The sequence below is a fragment of the Triticum dicoccoides genome, chromosome 2B, assembly GCF_002162155.2.
Source record: "Triticum dicoccoides isolate Atlit2015 ecotype Zavitan chromosome 2B, WEW_v2.0, whole genome shotgun sequence".
Taxonomy (NCBI): domain Eukaryota; kingdom Viridiplantae; phylum Streptophyta; class Magnoliopsida; order Poales; family Poaceae; genus Triticum; species Triticum dicoccoides.
The window spans coordinates 529,902,002-529,921,196 of record NC_041383.1 but is presented as its reverse complement, the minus strand read 5'-3'; the positions used below and the strand labels follow the sequence as shown (position 1 = coordinate 529,921,196).

The following is a 19,195-nucleotide window of genomic DNA, read 5'->3' as shown; positions in this document are numbered from 1 at the left end:
TGAGGAAACTATATGTGCAGTGCCGATGTCGATGGAGCCCGTGCGATGCTACGGGCTGTCCGAACCATGGATCGTAGAGCTCAAGAAGCCGCACGCATGTCCTCAGTGGAAGAAAGCTAATGTTTAATGTTTATTACTTCAAGGGGGGGGGGGGGAATATGTCGTATGGAAACTTCTTACCTAATTTTGAAAGAAATTTCATATCAATATAGCCTACTCAGTGCTCATGCTCAACAACCGAATGTAGCGAAGTAAAATAAAATAAAATTGGTGCCTACTTAGTGTTATCCAAAAATTGTAGTCCCACGCTAGAGAAAAAGCTCACATAAATAGCTGTTTAAAACCAAGTAGTGGCCTAAGAATTGAAACATTTTGTGTGCTTTCAGAGTTGATGACTTGCTAACATTCCTCTATTATCTAATTTCTGGCCACATTACTCGCATGATGAAGACAGAGTGACTTTGCTTCAGTTAGCTACGTTGCTTGATTGGATCTTCCGATCTGTGTTGGCATTAGCAAACTTTTGATAAGTGTTGTGAATAAGTGAAACACATTTTGTAAGAAATGTAGTTATGTCTTAAGAACCTGATGCATGTTGGTTCCGACGAATAGTCAGAAACCCAGTTATAGTTTTAATCCAGTGAAGTGTTCAATATGAAAAAGCTAAGCTCATATCACGTAGTGTGGCCATGATGTTGAGCGATACTACTAATTCATAAGTGAGGCTAGCAAAATACACCGGAGACTAATGAACTTAACCTGTGGACTCATGAACTAAACCATATAGTAATATCAAACTAAAGCATGAAGTATGTCAGCCATGAAGAGATGTCATTTTTTCACCTATCTCAATTAGAGTACTCCCTGGTGTTTTCATCAGCTTCCTGCTCTTGGCCTCTTTCCTCAACAAAGCTGCTTCAGAGTACTGCTAATTTGTTGTGTATAGATTGGAGAGCAGCAGGTAGTAGCCAGTGTAGACACATCATCAGAAACACAAACAAACAGACAATGCTATGTGTGTCTCACCCAAATCACACAATGCAGCTGCTCCAGCGCCGCCGCTGTCTCCCATGCCCCTCGGATTGCAGTTCCCAGTATTGTAGGTGCCACAAAATGCAATGATCCGCTGGAACATGGACCGTTTCATTAAACTTAATCAAACATAGATGGTCAAGCCAAATGTAGGTGGCTGGGTTGTTTCTTAGCAACTAATCTGCAAGAACATATTAAAAAAAAGATCAATAAATACACCTCAATGTGCAAATGTTGATTCTTGAACAATTAAGATTGAAACAGAAGTTACTATCAGGATGAGTTTGCAAACATCAATTGGTTGGCAAGTAACGTCAATTGCTTATCATCCATTGATATGCGTGTCTTGTCATATGCAGATTTTACCTAGCCATATTACACACAGCAAGGGAAGCTTAAGATATAAACTGCAGGCAAGGAAGATGAAGCACCACAACCACATTTCTTGATCGCCTAACTTTCTTCATAGGTGTCACTACCAGAAAAAACCTACACACACAAAAGTCAACACGCTGCTACATGGCAGCCGTCATGTCCACGCAGCCATCGATGCTCCAGATCTCAGGCTCACTTCACGTACCTCCTGCTTAACCGTGCAATTGCAGCGCCAGCCAGGCAGCATGACACTGCCAACACGCGCTGGTGATCAGCATCAGGGTGAACTCGCCGTCAACAAAATGATCTTTCCCCTGTTCTTTCAGCGGGAGGTATACTTTCCCAAAACTGAACATCCGGACTTCTCATGACAAAATACTTGAACCCACACAAGGATTAATTTTTGGACTTCATTGGCGCATGCATACATGTTATTTTTCGTCAAGTAGCTGGGGGAATGAGGTTCCTTTAATCTGAATAAGAAAAATACAAAAGTTGTTTATCACTCTATCCAATTTTTCACCACAACTATATGGTTCCTGTAGGTTCGGATTTATTCTGAAAAATAGTAGCATCATTATTAGCAACGTTCAGTAGCTCATTGCCTCTATATGAATTGGCCTTTTGGATATGTGATTCCGCTCTTTAAAATTTATTCACCATAACCCTCGTACAATGTGTGAGAAATCTGAAAAAATATTTTTAGACCTTGAGAAGCATATTAACAAATAGGTGGCTAGCACAAACTTGCAAAACAGGACATATGAGAGAGAGAAAATGTTTAGACCTTGAGAAGCATATTAACAAATAGGTGGCCAGCACAAACTTGCAAAACATAGCATACTGTATGAGAGAGAGAGATGGGGCTGCAGCGTTCGCTACACATGAATATTTCTTGTGGACATTCTATCAAACAGATGTCCTACAACTTGATGCAAAAACAAATCTCTTATGGCTGGGTAGAATAACGAACCAAAGGAGCAACCGGAGCTTTCACCAGCAGTAGATGGGGAGGAGGAGCTGCGCTCGTCACTGGTTTGGAGCCGGGAGGTGTGTATGCCAACGTGGCCGGGGCGGTGCGACACTGGGAGTTGAGCCGGGAGGAGTTGCGTGGAAAGGAGGAGGCGAGGGGCGCGTGTCCGGAGGCAGCGCACATCGCCTGCGGCATTAGCCGCGAGGAGGCGCGGGGTGGGGCGATTGGCCGGGGTGGCTAGGGGTCAGGGCAGGGAGACGATGGGTAGGTGGGGGATGGACCAGTACGGGGTTGGGGATTTGGGTTGGGTCTTCTTTTCTTCCGCCACGAAACGTTGTTTTACTTACCACGGGCAATGGGGGGTAACTTTTTCCAACTTCAAGGGCAATTTGATGACGGACGGGCAGAAGCCTAGTCCCTTTATTAGTAGGTATAGATATGTTATCTTGGCAACATATACTGCAGTTGCATGGAGCAGAGTGGAAGATAAATACCAAAAAGAAAGAAGAGAAAAACCTGCCAGTAATTGTAATATTATTGGCTTATTTGATAAACAGTGAAATGTATGCTTGGTCACTATTGTTAAAATACCATGCTATAATGTGCTGCAAGCCTGCAACTTTGCAGAATGTAACTAAAACACTTTGAAGGCAAATATGTGTACCTGAAAAGACAACTAAAGAAAGCAAATCTATGTGGAAAGAAATTCCTGTTGAGAGTCAGACATCTTAAGACAGGTTCATCACTGATCCCAGTATCTTAGACCCATCACAAATCTCATTTTCAAGGAGTTCTCTTGGTCATTTGGGTTACCTAGATGTCACCGTAAATCCTGCGAATAGTAGACAGTGTTGTTCAACATGTCGTCCAGGATTAGCCGTTTTGTTTTGCTGGGCAATTTTTTTAGGTGTTGCATTGGGGAATTTTGAGAGTGCCAATTTGGTGCTGTTGATCCTATATCTTGTTTGTTTATTAGAAACCAAGATGGGCACACCTGCAGGGTGCCGGCTATAAGCGTTCATGAGTTGCTAACTGGTTGGCCAGTGATTCAGAAATACACCGATTCGTTGTTTATTTAGCCTTTTGTTCACCATTGATATCTGATTTTACTCCCTTGCACATTGCTTTTAACACCTTTTATTCGTTAACTGAACCGCTTGTTTACTTGTAGAGCTAAATGGCAAACCGATTGTTCCGGGGTTACTTTTTGCTGGAAGCCAGATTACTACACCAGCAACCAACAGAACCTTCTTTCAGCCACGAGCTGTTCCTAGTATTTCACTCAGAAATGTGGGGGTTCCAAATGGATATGCTGGTCTAGACTCTATTTGTGACACCGTGGATACTAACCAACATGAAGTGCCTCAGCAAAAGCAGGTTTCAGTTGACCAGGAGATATTTGAGCCTAGTTCTGAAGTCAACATGTTCTCTGTGGTAAAGCGTTCCAGGTCAAGGCAGCGGCATATTGAAGATCGGTCGCGTGAGAAGGGTCAAGCGACAAATAGTGGAATCAGGGATGTTATGCAAGACATGATGCAGAGGTCTGGTTTTGCAACTGCAGGTTCGAACAAAACAACTGCATCATTATCCTCCAAACCATGTGGTGACGGTGAAAACAATGCTGGAACAACAACCTCTTTGCCAGCTCAGGAGAAAGATTTTTATGCCAGTCAGGATAGATCAACTGAATTCGTCAAGTGCAGTAAAGATGGTGATCTTGGAAATCAAGGAGTTAAGTTAGATTGTTCTCAAAATCAGATTGTCAATTCTGATAATAATGTCAAGGTTTCTGTTAGAAGTTCTTTTGGGGTGCAAGTTACAGGCACTGTGTGCCATGCACTCCCTGAAACTTATCTGTCGGTTGAGCCGAAAAAACTTCAATTCGATGGTGTTGAATCAGTTTGCATGGATCCTGCAAGTGAACAGACGATGCAGCAACCAGTATGTGCCCTGGAAGGTGGCAATCTTGATCTTGCTGAGGCACATCCCTTAAATGAAGACCCATCTTCTACCAGCTATTCTCAAGTTCTTCAGGAGCAACATCTGTTGGTCAGAACATCTTTAGAATTCAAGGAGACCGATGCAGAGACTCCCTTGGGCCCCACTTCACCGGTTACACAAAAGGAGACGCTCAATGGAAAGGCAGCATATGATGCGGTCAACTGCCATTCAGGAAAGCTGGGCGATGTTCAGATAAAATTATCAGCTTTGACCAAAGCATGCAACATTTCTGTCAGCAACAAAAAGGACGAGTCTGCAGTGCCACAAGTTATGAGCAGTGTTTCAGCTAGAAGAACCAGCGAAATGCACTCAACTGAAAGGAACAGTATGACTTCAGCCGAAGATCTGCAACAAAATGGTACCATGCTTGCTATTTGTAGAACATATTTGCTAGTTTTTTTTCTTTGTAGCAAAAGTTATTGGGCCATGTCCTTACATCGTTTCTTATCTTGCAGGAACAGAACAAGACACCTCTCTTATTGAGAATGCTGTTAAAGAAAATGTTAATTCATGTACAGCAGAAAACGATAAACGGAAATCTTCACAACCTTCTGTTCAATACTTCTTACCTAGTGCATCACATGAGAAAAATATTCTACTCGAGTCAGACAGAAGCAGTGTTGCTTGTGACCAGAAGAGGTCAGTACAAGATGGAGTGGAAGTAAGTGATAGTTTGTCATCTAAAAGGAGAAGAATAAGGCACCGATCAGACTTTGACCTTTCTGGGACTCCTTGCACAAATTCATTGCCTCTGAACCACCAACTTGACATTTCTAGCCATATATTAAGCGCGACAAATTTCTCAGAGAAATCCCATCCTTCAGGTCCTTACTTCACAAGGAGTTCAGGATCCTGCAAGAGCATGTCTCTGGTGTCAGAGGGGGGGAATGCTGCAAGTGATGTTTATGGAAATGGGAATTCTTCACGTGGAAGAAGAAATACAACTAGCCTATTAAGTGGCGTCCTTGACAACTCTCCTACCGCAAGCACCAGCAGGAGTGCATTGGAAGGACGGGTCTTCAAAAATTCTCAAGAACAGAAACAAAATAAGTTGGAAGTGGAGTTTCTGACAACTGCTGCTTTGCCTTATTGCTCTGGCATCCTATCTCGTAATGAGGAAAACTGCACACAGCAGGTATGTGCTCAGCAAGTGTACCAGACTACCAGTTCCCTTTCCTCTCTGAAGTTTTTTTTAAACCGAAAGAACCGGTTGTATTTTTTGTTGCAAAATTGTATGTCATGAAAGTAGTAAACTAGTGGTAATGCTCAGTCTGGGTGCATTATTGGTGGAGCCTTTTCTTTGGATGCTTTGGTCTGACAAATTCGAATCCAGTCATGTAGGTTCTCTATTTCCTGTTTTTATTTATGGGATAGCCGATAGGAATATTCATGGGTATATCACCGTTTTGTACTGATGAGTGATTAACATACAAACTAGATTACCCGTTGTGCCAGATGGCGCAAGGCTAAATTCACACCCGGAGTTATTTGTAACAATTTGATTTTGGTAAATTTGGTTTTAGCAATCACTTAGGCTCTAGTACTTGTAACAACATTTTAGTATCTCTTGTAGTTTACACTTTAAGAAAACTCTTGGTCAAATGGCGCAAGGCTTCAATTTAGACCTATAGATATTTGCAGATGAAGGCTTAGCAGTGTGAACAATACTTTGAAGATGGCAAAAAACAAAGACACTTTAATTTAAATAATAAATTTGTGTCTACATGTAAAACTGTGCAAAATCATTCTTTTGAACCAGTTTTAAGGCATGGAATTCAAGCTCCAAAGTAGAACATAGCTGAATAGTAAACGTATAGCAATACTCTACAATAGGAAAACAAATCAAACCATGCAGGGAGTTTTATGTGTTGTAGACAATCCAGTTCACAACCCCCAATTACAAAGAAACTAAATCTAAACACTGAAAGACACGACCAGAAAATTACGTTATGAACAAACAGCCAGCAGGCACCTCAATACAGCACTTGCAGGAATAGGTTACACATAATTAATTCCTTGTATCTGCCTTGATTCGATAAAAGATTGTCTGAACTAAAGTGTAGTTGTTCTGAAGAATCAATTCCTTGTATCTAGCAAGTTTTTGCCTGGAAGATCGATGACCACCATTGCAAATTCTGCACAGTAGGGTAATGTGTGAGTTAAACTGAAAGATTTGCTGGTGAGTTTCTTAAAAAGGAATGCATAACAGAATATGGAATTTTAAATAATGGGTAAACATCCTTTACCTTCTGTACTTCTCCGTGCTCTGTGAGACTTGGTGTGTGTGTGTTTGTGTGTGAACCTTGTTGGATGTTTGGCTTGGGCGGTTTGCTTCATATATAAAGCGGGGCGAAAGCCTTTTTCGGTAAACATCCTTTAAATTTACTTTCTGAACAAAAGAGGTACTGTTTAGAATAATAAGAAGTAAAGATTGTGGCCATCTATTTTTCCTATTACAAAGATACTGACATGCCACATAAATCTCTTTCTACATATGATGTTCCAAAAATGCATGGGTTACTTATCAGTCCCTTCGTCAATGGAAAGGAACCAGTATAAGGTTTTTTTGGTGATCCGTTTGCACCTAAGATAGATAAACCACATATGCTTAAGATGTCCGTGTATATTTGGAAAAGCACAAAAGCTATGTTTAAAGGGTTAGTGAGAAAAGAATCTTACGTTCTATCACTGGAACATGCAGCGATCCATAAATATATTAGATGTTCTCTGAATCCACTGGTTTAGAGGCAGTTGCTCTACAGGGAGGTGCTCCAGCAAATGATAAAGTTATTTTTCTGTGTCCAGAATTTGATAGCAAACCTGGACCGTACCGAGGAGTAGCATTGGTAGCAACCTTGCAATGCAGTAAAAAAAATCAATTTAGTACAAAATCTATAATGGAAGCTTCAATAATATTTTGTATCAAGGAAATGGTTTATAAAATTTGGCATCCCCTAGATTATTGGAGTACTAAACAATACAATGTAGGGCACTGAGAATTGCATTAACTCGAAGACTGAAACTCATAACGATATGCATGCACTTACTTAATACGTCTCCAATGCCACCTGACTCTGAATGTTTTTTCAAACCTTAGCAACATGTGTGCATAACAGAAATGAAGCTAAGACAGCAACAATAATCAGTTATGTGCTTCTTAGAAATGTTTTCTTACAAAATCATTCCAAGAAGACCAAATATGTAGGAGGACTCCATGTCAACGTTCTGATAATGGGTGAACAAAAGTCTGATGCTACATGCTTCTTATAAACACTATGTTTCTGATTTAGTAGTTTAGAACCCACCTAAAAAATAAAAGCAACACATAAAAACCAGACTATACAATGCAGTTCTAATAAACCAAACAATAAGCAGCAATAAGGAATTAAACAAAACAATAGTGTGGCAATATATTGGAACAGCTAAGGATTAAGTGGTTGTGTGTCTTCTCAGTAAAGTTTCAATGACAGATATTCAACCTGCAATCAGCTATCTGAAATAAATTTAATCCAACGAATCAAACAATCGGATGTACTGTGGATTATCTAAACAGGGCATCATGGACGAGCTGGCCTGTGAAGATCCATCTGAGATGTTGCAGTAAATCAGTCAGAGAAATAAGCCCAAGAACCTTTTAGAGCAGTGAGCGATTTCGTCGGTGAATCTGGAGTGGCAACCTGGTGTTCCTGTACCAAAAAAGAAAAAAGAAAAAAGATGCTATCTGTGTGTGCATATTTTAGGTGAAGTTTCTCCGGAAGAGCTTAATGGCAGTGAACGGAAAATGTATCCATAGATCATTTATTTTCAGTTTATGGAATATGAATTTAGAAATGATAACTGCAGCTATGTTGCCACTATTTTCCAGCGGTTCTGAGAATGACATGGACATGTACAATTGAAAAGGGAAATGGGGTCTCTGGAAGTAAACAAACAATAGAAACACACATGGATAAGAATATTCTTTTTAGCAATTGGCAAACTAACAACAGATCAAGTCACCAAATAAATCTGCAGTACACCGAAACCTTATGATTGGTACAAAACTAAGCAACCGAGAATAGATAAATTAGAATTTCTTATTTATTCTTTGATTCGGCATATGTGGGCTATTCCTTTGGAGATGAGGCATAGAATGTCTTTCATAAAAATCTCAAGATGATGGGACATGTGTTTGCAACTTTACGCTCAGCATCACCTACAGCCCCACGTAGCTGGTGCCTCGGCGGATGCAATCGCCACTGAAAAACATAGCTGTGAAGGAGGTGAGCCCAGAAATAAACGATGAGAGAACATAGGACATAGAAGGTCAACAGAAACTTGCCCTGTCAATCTTGCAAGGACAGTGGCCTATAACTAAAAACAAGAAACCTGCAACCAAGAAAGAGGATAACATGATGGTCAAAAGCATATCCAACCAGGGAAACATAAATAGCGTAGCAAATTGTAATTGGTAACTAATGACTATGTCACTATGGTAACGAGCGTACATTTACCAGGTTGTTAGATACTAATTCCTCTTCCAATCTATATGAATCCTTTTGATAAAAGAACTCCTATGCCAATAATTACAAATCCTATTATACAACACCAACAAGTGTGTCCATGTTTTCAGCAAAACGGTTTTACCAATTCTTTTGGTTGCAATGAATGTGTGCTCATTCTGAAACACCGAAAGCCTGCCTTGACCACATTTGAACAATAGCATTGCTGCCTTGTCGGCTCTCCGCATACTTGTAAAACTAAATAAATTTTTGAAAGTTGTTTTCAAAGTACTTGCCATTGATGAGAAAAGGATTCCATGGTTAGTACATATCTGCACACAATAGTCATGCAAAAAACAGAATGCAGATTAGAGCCTTGATCACCATATCTGAACAATCCATGGTTAGTCCTAGCGTATTTACTATTGTTCTTTCTGTTGGCAGGAAGGTACTTGCTTTGAAGGTCAGAACCTAAATGTCACGGCTGCGAGTGTGGCAGACCAGGAAATGGCTCCTGAGATGGATGACTTATCATCTCCAATTGCAATATTACATCAAGAAACTTATTCTGGAACAGAACTGTTTACTCGATTCCCGAGTTATGAACAAGCATCTGCTCCTAATGCACTGCTTCATGAGAAATTATGGTATGACTCGAATGAATGTGTTAGGAAATATAAAAGTTGTGATCCAAAGGGACAATTGGGTGATGAATCTTTTGATTGTGATGGTTCAATGCCAGTAATGGAGATCTTTGATGTCTCTGACCAATTGGACAGCCCAATTATCGGAAAAAGGTCATTTGAGTCCCTACACGATTCTCACCAATTAGGCACCATTTGCTCAGATCCTCCAAACAAGCATAATACTAACACAGCGAGTAGTTTGCATCCGCTATTGACAACTACTATGTCTGGGAAACCCAGAAACTGTCCCCTCTCTGATGATCTACAATACAGTGCTAGTAACAGTCGCAGCGGTATGGACTCCTTCGGATGTGGACTTGATTTGTTTCTTATTTCTGATGGCGTAGCCTCTTGCTCTTCAAATGCTAGCAGCAGACAAGAGATCAATGAAACTCCTTTGACTCCATCTGTTGAAAAGTATAGCCAGAAACTTTCATTAAGATCTGGATCTGGTTCAGAACATATGGGTTCTATTCCTGAACTTGAAGTCTTCCGAATTGATGAAGACAACAGCATTCCGGAAGAAGATGAGTACCAAGACATGGCTCCTGGATCTGTAGATGTGAATTGCTCATGCCAGCGACAATCTGGGGTAACAGCACTTCAGGATATTACTGGATTATGTCAAAACAATGGAAATTCTCCGTCTCATTCGATGAGAAGCATGGATAAAGGTAACATAGACTTGAGTGCAGAATCTGTCAGTAGTGAGCTCACTCATCATTCAAATATCAGAAATGATAGCATTAAGCCAAGATACAATCACTCTACTTCAGTTAAGAGAGAAGGAAAAGTATCCCGTTCTCTTCATGACAGATCAGGTACGAAAGAAATAACCAAAAGCAGAAGTGGAAGACACAGGAGTGAAGCAAATATTGACAAGCAAGGCACGACAGAAATAATCAACAGCAGAAATGGAAGACACAGGAGTGAAGCAAATGTTGACAAACAAGGCACGGCAGAACTACTCAATAGCAAAAATGGAAGACACAGGAGTGAAGCAAATGTTGACAGACAATCTAAGCCTAGCAATATTGTTGCCAATGTGACATCTTTTGTACCTCTTGTAAAACAAAAGTTGCAATCTACAACAGTGTGCGGTAAGTTTTATTTGTTTAATTGTATTATTTATTTCGAATTACATGCTAAATCCACTAATGGTGTTTATAGAAACGGTTAGATGGTGCTCATAACTGGCCTCTACAAATGGGGTTGCTGTCTTGCAGTTAAAAAAGATGTTAAGGTGAAGGCACTCAAGGCAGCTGAAGCTGCAAAACGTCTTGAAGAGAAGAAACAAAAGGAGCAAGAAAAGCGCAAAGCGGCTGCAAAAGCAGAGCGTGAAAGACTGAAGCAAGAGAAGGAACAAAAACAAAAACTTGAAGAGGAACAAAAGAAGAGACGAGAAGTTGATGCGGCCGCTAAGAAGCGGCAGAGGGAAGAAGGGGAAAAAAGGGAAACGATGAAAAGAAGAAAATGCGTGGATGAAGCTCGAAAGCAACAGAAGCAGCCTATGGATAGACAACGAGGCACGAAGGATGAGAAAGATGCTCGTCAAAAAGCTTCTGTGAGTATAAGCTACATATATATACAAGCAGTGGTAGTTACCACCTGATTCTTTGGTCTCCACGTGTCCCTCACCTTACCACCAAACAAACCGTGTGAATGGGCGTATGCTGGGCCATTCTAAACCTGCTAATGCTCGTCCCACGTGAAGAGATACTTAAGATAATTGTTGGCGCTGATTTCTTGGGACGGTAGGTACTCCTAGCTTGGCTGGGTAAAATAAATCATGTGATTTAATCTAATAACAAATGTATGTGCTAGTTCAACCTTCTACTGGATTTTTTTGTCTAGATGGAACAACTTATATAATTTTTATATCTTACTTTGCTTAAATAGGGTAGTATGCACGTACACATCACTTTTGATAGGGTAGTATAGAGTATGATAGTATGGTAGCATAGAGTATGGAGTATGTACGTACATGTCAGTTTAGATAAGGTAGTATGGAGCTGTTTTTTGCGGGCGAGTAGTGCAGAATATATGTTCTTTTTGTAACATGTGTAGAATATATGTTCCTGTAATTCTTATGGAAGGTGGTATGGAGTATGATCTTATGTAGTATTTGCTATGAAGTGCGTATACTTCAAAATTGTGATATTAAATAGGGAGTACATATACTTCTAACTGAAGCTAGCATGAAGTACATATACACACGTCTAATTGTTGTGTCAGAAGGGTAACATCAATAGGAAGAAAATGGCCAGTATGACGTCATGCAATGAATCATTCATAGTTTATATATGTACATTCTACATATGACATTACGACTCAGCCGATAGATGATGGAAATGGAGTAGTATGCTACTCCAGACGCATTGGATGTGATAGCTCGCGAGCTGTCGCAGTCGCCGAAAAACTGAAAGAAAGCAAATTGTTTTCAAGGGACACACAATGTATTATTGGGATGTATAGTACATCTTGACGTTAATCAACGACAATGCCGTTGTGGCGTGGCCACGCGAGGCCAGAGCAGTCGGCCGATGTTGCACCTGCACATTGAGGCCAAGTAAAGTTAGTTGTTGTGCCACACAAAAAAAGGAATAAAGTATTGTCAAAGGGAAGTACGTAGTATGAAGTACATACAAGACAATAGTATGGTGTATTTAACTTAAGTATATTATGTGAAAAACAAGTATGGAGCATGTGGAAAAAGTAGTATAGCATATCATGCTTGCAAGGTCGTTATCATCAGCAAATCGTGATCCACCATGCACCATATCTTCTTTATGTTTCATTACATCTTTTTTTCATGCCTTCATGGTAGTATCCGCTGCTGTCACCGGTGCAGTCACTGTGTCGGATTAACCTGGCATCATAGCCTTTTGATCTACATGAACCAGATGAGAGTTCAAACCTCAAAGTGAAGCGATGTATCATTGGAACATGTAGTAGAAAGAAAGCTCAAGTGCATAGTTTCATGCATATATGCTTTTCGATGCATGCCTAGTAGTAGACGCGCGTAGCACAGACCTGGAGTGAGTTAACAACGTAGCCGCCAGCGCCGACGGCAAATGGTGCCGAGTAACGTGACGCCGACAATCAGTTTGTCTCCGATCTATGGCATCGGCATGGCCAGAACTCTGAATCAAGAAACATCCGTGCATCCAGAGAGAAAGAGTCTGTTAGTCATTTGCTTATCCTAATTTCCGTCCAGATAGATATCCCTAGAATATAGTCAGAGTAGTTCGCCCTTGCGGGTTGGATTTTTTATTGAACCCGCTTCTTTCATGCGCTCCAAAAGGACTACTCATTTTGAGTGGCAAAATTCTCTGGTTGATCATTTGGACTTTGTAATATTAGATATGCGTAGGGCTTTCAAAATGTATGGTTCCCAAGCGTCATATGTGATATATACTCGAACAGAGGGGGTGTTTGTTTTTTGATATTTAATTAATATCATGGCAGGATAATATGGAGCCAAAGAAGAATTTGGTTGATGTAGGCAAAAACCAAGTTAAACCTGATGAGACTACCGAACATGCCCTTCGATACAAGGCCAATGAAAGTAAGGACGAGAAAGGTGTTGCAGTAGATGACAGGAATGCAAGTTTTGGATCTGATGCTAAGGAAAATATCCTGAACAGTCTCGAGGAGGTATGCCTTTTTATTTAACTTAATCATGCAGAATGTTGTCGTCTGTAAATCTGCATATGTTGGTACTACTCATTCATCTTTGATATTGACATGGCTGTTATGTTACATGTCTGCAAATAATAAACAGTTATTGCTAGTCAATATACTTGTATACAGATATACTAATGGAAGTTCTTTTGGAATGGTCACATGATAGTGGCTTCTACTCCATAATGCATGCTCATCAGTTTGTTTACATGCTAAGAGAAGACTTTGGAAGACATGAGTAACGGCACCCTAAATATTTTTCTCTCCATTTGGGGCAATAATTCTTAGAATGCGGCAAAATTGTTAGAACACACAAACATATGCAGCATCACAGTTGGGACAAAGCAAAAAATAGGTTGTCAACCTGAGCTGTTTCGATTTCTTGTTTGACATTAGTATCAGTTTGTAGTGCTTTTCATTGTTTCACTCTAGTATCAGCAACCACTCTAATTTTTGAATCCTCTGCTCTGATGTTAATGAAACTCTTGCCAGTCCTACACAATGACTCCTTATAAAGATTCTGATGATGAGGATGATGATGATTACGACGAACATTTGCAAGAAGCAAGGCGCAGAAGGAAATTTGTTCCTTGTTGGGCTCGGTACGTGAACTGACTATGAATTTTGCACATTATTGACAGCAGGATTCTCTGCTTTAATACTGATAAGCATTTCAATGTGAAGGACAAACTGAAAGTATTTTCCACTGTGGTCCTTGAATAAATGGCATACTACCATTTGCTAACTTATTTTTTGAATATATAAAAATGTTTTTTGGGGGTTCCATTTCGCTTGGTATTGCATATTAAGTCGAGCCTATTGATGACATGGTCTTCATGTTCAATTTGCAGAAAAGAAAACTTGGATAGCATCTTACTATCCAATAAAACATTAAACCCCAGAGAAATTTTTGCACGGAAGCTGTCCTTCAACATATCTGAAGGTAACATCCAGTTGAATTTTTTTTTCTGCCAGCAAATTTACTCGTATAATTGCCAGTGTTGACTCCTCCCCGCCTGTTGTGTGCAGTTCTTTCGGCCCATGTTCCGCAGCGCGCCTTAAGATAGGCTTCCGTTCCATTTGATTAAGTAGCGGTAATATGTCATTGCTGTTCTTCTGGCCTCCATTTCGCCTTGGCAGTCTGTGGTGAACATTGCTGACCAGCAATCTCTCTCTTTCGTAACCTGTAAGCTAGGAATGATGTATGTAGGAGAACATTGCTGTACCACTTGACTAGTTACTTACCTAGCATCGATCGTTGCTTGGCCAAGTTGTAGTTTGTTTATAACGGCTCCCGTCACGTTATTATTTGACGGAGATTGAGTATGTATTGGAGTGGCAGCAATGTCCAAGGAGAGTAGGCAGTAGCAGTAAAGTGAGCTCCTGTGTCCGATGAGGAAAGTTGGACTGTTTTGTAGTGGAAATTCCATTTCATTTCATTTGTTTAGTTGGTGTCAATCGCAACTGAGAGGTGGGTATCAGCTGCGAGTTAGTGTAGAGAAGATGACAGTCTGATAGCCCATCGCGTGACTGGAATAGGTCGACAGGCCAGGTACGCTATCAGCCTCAGTGCGCGTCACGAGCTCACGGTTGCGTCACATTGGAGATGCAATCGCATGCTAGTACGAAGGGCGGCCAAACCAAATAGACCTGCTGTTGCCAACCGCCGCACGCCGCCGGCCCCAGACGGCGACCGAAAACAAGACGTCGTCCTCTTACGGCGACCCGTGCTTCCATAGATAGCTGGATCAAGACGGGCACGGCGTGTAAACAGAGTTGCGCGCCAACCTGCACCGGTCGCCACCTGACCGATCGACCCAGGCGCGCTACACTGGGCCGTTGGTTACCTGCAGCGAAAATAGCCGTCCTTGGCACGACCGTGACCCCTCCCAGACGTTCGGTGCACCGTGTACGTCGCTGTTGGAGCACTTGGATTTTGGTGTGACGAAAGATAGAAGACGACAGGGTGGTACAGTATCGCACCATCACTTGATCGGCCGTTCCTCCTTGAGCTGATATTTCTGAAGCTGAAGCCAGGTCCTTGTCGCCGGCTCGCTGCCTGTCTGTGCTCTTGTATCTCTTGTTTCGTGTGCATTCGAGGGGAGGGGTCGATCGTGATGCTGAGGTGAACAGGTCGCGACGAAACGGCGGTGCGGTGCCACCTCTTGGTCATGCTGGTGAACGCATCTCGCTTTCGTGCGCGCCCCCGCCGAGGCGATCAATTTGTTGTTTTCTCCTGTATGGCTGTATGTAGGGTAGAGCGAGCGGGCGGTGCTCCTTAAACCTGGCCCCGTCGACGTGCGGCGTTGTTCTATGTAGTAGGAGTACTATGTTCACCGTACACGTACGTATAGTACATGTGGGGACGCGAGCCAGGAGCACCGTCAGGCTCTTCTTTCCAGAGATGTCAACACCAGCAGGCACCAGGCAGCGTAAGGAAATGAAAGCTTTGCATGCGAATGAACGCACGCACCTTGGCGGATCCGCACACGGTGATTCTCCGGATCTGGCCGGGAGAAACGGGCCCGGACGGTGGAGCTGTCTCTCTGACATGTGTGTTGTGTGGGACTCCAGTTGGCTTCCTCTCCTCTTCATAACGGGCGGTCTCGTTAGATCGGCCAACCGTTGTACAAACTGCGGCAATGGCACGGTTACAGGCTTACAGGTTACAGCAACCGCAGCAGGTAGTCCTAGACCGAGACGAGCATATTTTGGATGCATGGACCAGACAAAGAGTAACAGCGAGTAGGAGTCGCGTTGCATTAAACTCGCTCCCTGCTAGCAAAGAGTAACAGCGAGCATATTCTGGTGACTTGCCTGTTGGGTGAGCCGAAGAATCGCCGGCCGCACTCACTGCACCGTGGGGTCGGGCATGTCGGTGGATCTTACTTGACCAGTCCCGACGCATGGTAACCGTGGCGCATGCGACGGAACAGAGCAGCATGGGTGTGTGCTTTCGAGGTTGAGAAGCACGGGTGTCTGTCTCTCAGGCAAAGCATGGATGAGCGGTAAACACTACTATAGTTTAACCATCGCAAAAAAGAAAAAAGTTTAACCATCGCAAGTCATAAGTGACATGTGCTAAGTAGACTATCACTAGCTATAACTGATAGACGATAGATAGTACATAAACTTGAGTTCACAACACCTCGTTGCTAACGACAAGGGTTAAACTAGACGACCAAGACGAGAGAAATGACTCTTCTCATCTCAACTTGGCTCCTCTACGGCTGTATCTCGCCCATGACTCGGCCACGACCTCCGGCACCACCTTCCTCTCGGCCAAGGAGGACATCACCTTCGCCCTCGTCACCTTCTTCACCAGGAGCCGCCACGTCTTGTCCGCCTTCCCCGTCTGCGCCTTGGCCTTGAAATGGCTGCGAAAATCAGCCAACCACGGTGAAACGTTAGATCTCACTTCGTCACCAGACGTAAAAAAACAGCTATTAGGCGTGCGTCAGATCCGTCATGTGCGTTTGCATGGCGCTCTATTGGCGGCGTTCCCGTGGCCGTCCAAGTCGCTTTCATGCAAGAGGACGAAAGCCAGTACGTCCAATTTCTTCCTTGTATATTGTCAAGTACGAACCGATTTCCTTTCGCGGAAAGGGCGCCGGGCACCGATCGATCTCGCCAGCCTGGTTCTTGGCTGCCGATCTACCGCGCGTTTGCGGAAAGCGCCACGTTTGATGGAAAGCGTGTTTCTCCCGAATGCGTTTTCTCACCTGCAGAGCGGCACGCGGCAGGCCCGGTCCGGCCGGTCGCAGACGGAGGCGTGGAGCCGGAAGAGCTGCAGCATGCGCTTGCACCGCGCGCACCCACCGGGCGCCATCTTTTTCGGGCACGTCGCGAAGTGCCGCATCAGCACCTGCAGGCCCCGGCACGTGCACCCTGCCCTCGCGCACGGCGCGTCCGCGTCCGCGCAGCCGGCCTTGGCGCCGGAGTCGCCGGGGAAGATGTGCTCGAGGGAGGCCATGGCCTCGCCCAGCTGCCGGCACGCCTCCTGCGCGGCCCGCTCGCGCGCCCACCGCTCGTTCCGCTGGTCGGCGTCCTCGAGGAGCGTGAGGAGCTCGAGCTCCAGCGCGGCGTCGTGGCGCCGCGCGAAGCGCCACCCGTCGGACTGCTCCACGGAGGCGAACTCCTTGGCCGCGAGGCGCGCGCACCGCATGTACAGCCGCGGCGCGTCGCAGAGCCTCGCCAGCTTCAGCATGTCCACGGCGCGCTCCGGCGTCAGGCGCGCCGACACGGCCGCCTCCGCCGCCCGCTTCAGCCACCCCACCCGGTACGCGTGCGCCAGCGCCAGCAGCTGCGCCCAGTTGGCGCCCACCGCCTCCTCCTCCGCGGGCACCACCTTGGACTTGGAGGAGTAGAGGAAGTGGATGAAGGCGTGGACGGCGTCGAAGGAGACGCCGAGGACGGGGATGGTGCACTCGGCGCCCCACCCGCGCTGCGCCCTGTCGATCATCCGCTCCAGCACCGGCGACGCCGAGGCCTGCATATCGCCGCCCGATTTGGAATTAGCCAACGATTCAACAACAACGCACAAGGCAAGATCCACCGCATAAATCAATCAAATAAGCGGCAGAGCGGCTTACAAGAACGTAGGAATGCGCGGCGATGCTCTGCCCGTCCGACGTCACGACTCGCATGTCCGCCGGCGACGCCCGGTAGGAATCGAAGCCCGCGCAGATCGTCATAGAATGATCGCTTCCAAACTCCAGCTAGCTAGTCCCCTCGTGAAGCCCCCGGATTCTCCTGGTGTCAACAAGGGCAACGGGATGCGTAGCGAAGCACCAAAGCGCCGAGAAACCCAAGAAACGGAGCAGATGGATCTCGGGGCGATGTGGAAAGAGAATGAGAGGAAGTCTCGAGCTCAGCGACAGCTATATAGTGTCGTGGACAAAGGTAGCCGACGACGACGTGTAGCACAGTGCGTGCACAGCTATCGTCAACTGAGGGCAACGGGAACAACGGGACGGGATGATCATTGGGAGCGGGCCGCGTTGTTCTGGACGGACGGAAATACTAATTAGCTAATCGCCGTTGATGCGTCGAGGCTGATGAGGATTTGACTCCAGAGGAGAGGATCTGAGTCAGAGAGGTGATCTCGGGGGCCGCCGACGGAGGGAAACCACCGGCAGTGGTTGAAGCAGGCGGAGCCGACGACCCCGATCGGACCACGTAGGCGCTTCGTGCGCCACCAGTTTAGGTGCGGAAAAGGGAACGGAGCTGTTGGGCGTTGGCGGCGTTTTGTTACTTTTTGGGTGTGGAGTTCAATTTTTTTAAAGGTTTTGGGTGTGGAGTTGATGACACGGATCCACGTTTTGTTTCTTCATATTTAATTTGTTTATAAGGATTCATTCATACCAAACGCGGTATTGATCGGAATTCGGAAGCTGTTAATTGTTATTGCCAACTTTCTTGGAGATGGAACTTTATCTTCATACTACATACGCAGACGTGATTGCGCAATGTTTTCTTTTCTCAGGCCACATGCTAATGCGTTTAAATACGATACTTGTATAGTGTTGGTATATTATGGCCTAGTGTAACTTTTGAGATGTTAATAATAGTGGGGCCCATCTTTTCTTTGGTACTCCTCTATACGGCAATAGCTGGCGAACGTTCCCAGGAAGGCACTCCCGGAGCGAACGAAACGTTAGTTGGGGAAGGCTCCATCCACCGAACCGGCGTCCCTCTGTCGTATATTCGCTGTAGTGCGAATGTAGCATGACCACAGTTTGGCCCATGTATTGCACATGAAAAAAAGGCAGGCTCAATTAGTTCATTTTTTGGAAAAAAATGCCATCAACAAAAAAAACATAAAATAAGATAAATGGGCTTTGCTAGACCTACGTAAATTTTGGTACAAAAGTTTCTTTTAACCGAATTTTGGTACAAAAGTTACTAAAGGGTGATGTGGGCTGGTTTGATAGGATTGCACCAGACCCCACCCTGAAAATGTG

The 19,195-nt window shown here is 44.1% G+C and overlaps 2 protein-coding genes across 3 annotated transcripts; one reads left to right on the top strand and one right to left on the bottom strand.

Moving 5' to 3' along the window:
- Window positions 1–178: 178 nt before the first annotated feature.
- Window positions 179–14,671, top strand: LOC119364654. 2 transcript variants are annotated; one of them, XM_037630139.1, is made up of 9 exons: window positions 179–1,739; window positions 3,552–4,739; window positions 4,837–5,516; window positions 9,307–10,648; window positions 10,775–11,112; window positions 13,017–13,205; window positions 13,725–13,834; window positions 14,084–14,175; window positions 14,262–14,671. In XM_037630139.1, the coding sequence occupies exons 2-9, from the start codon at window positions 3,803–3,805 to the stop codon at window positions 14,297–14,299; spliced, it is 3,726 nt and encodes a 1,241-aa protein (XP_037486036.1). In that variant the 5' UTR covers window positions 179–1,739; window positions 3,552–3,802; the 3' UTR covers window positions 14,300–14,671. The 2 variants fall into 2 exon arrangements, with proteins under 2 accessions (XP_037486036.1, XP_037486035.1); XM_037630138.1 differs by lacking the exon at window positions 179–1,739 and having other exon boundaries at window positions 2,737–4,739.
- Window positions 14,672–16,234: 1,563 nt separating this feature from the next.
- On the bottom strand, window positions 16,235–18,344 carry LOC119364653 (BTB/POZ and TAZ domain-containing protein 2-like). The gene is made up of 3 exons (XM_037630137.1): window positions 17,825–18,344; window positions 16,955–17,721; window positions 16,235–16,609 (listed from the first exon to the last, which is right to left on the bottom strand). The coding sequence occupies exons 1-3, from the start codon at window positions 17,924–17,926 to the stop codon at window positions 16,438–16,440; spliced, it is 1,041 nt and encodes a 346-aa protein (XP_037486034.1). The 5' UTR covers window positions 17,927–18,344; the 3' UTR covers window positions 16,235–16,437.
- Window positions 18,345–19,195: the final 851 nt, after the last annotated feature.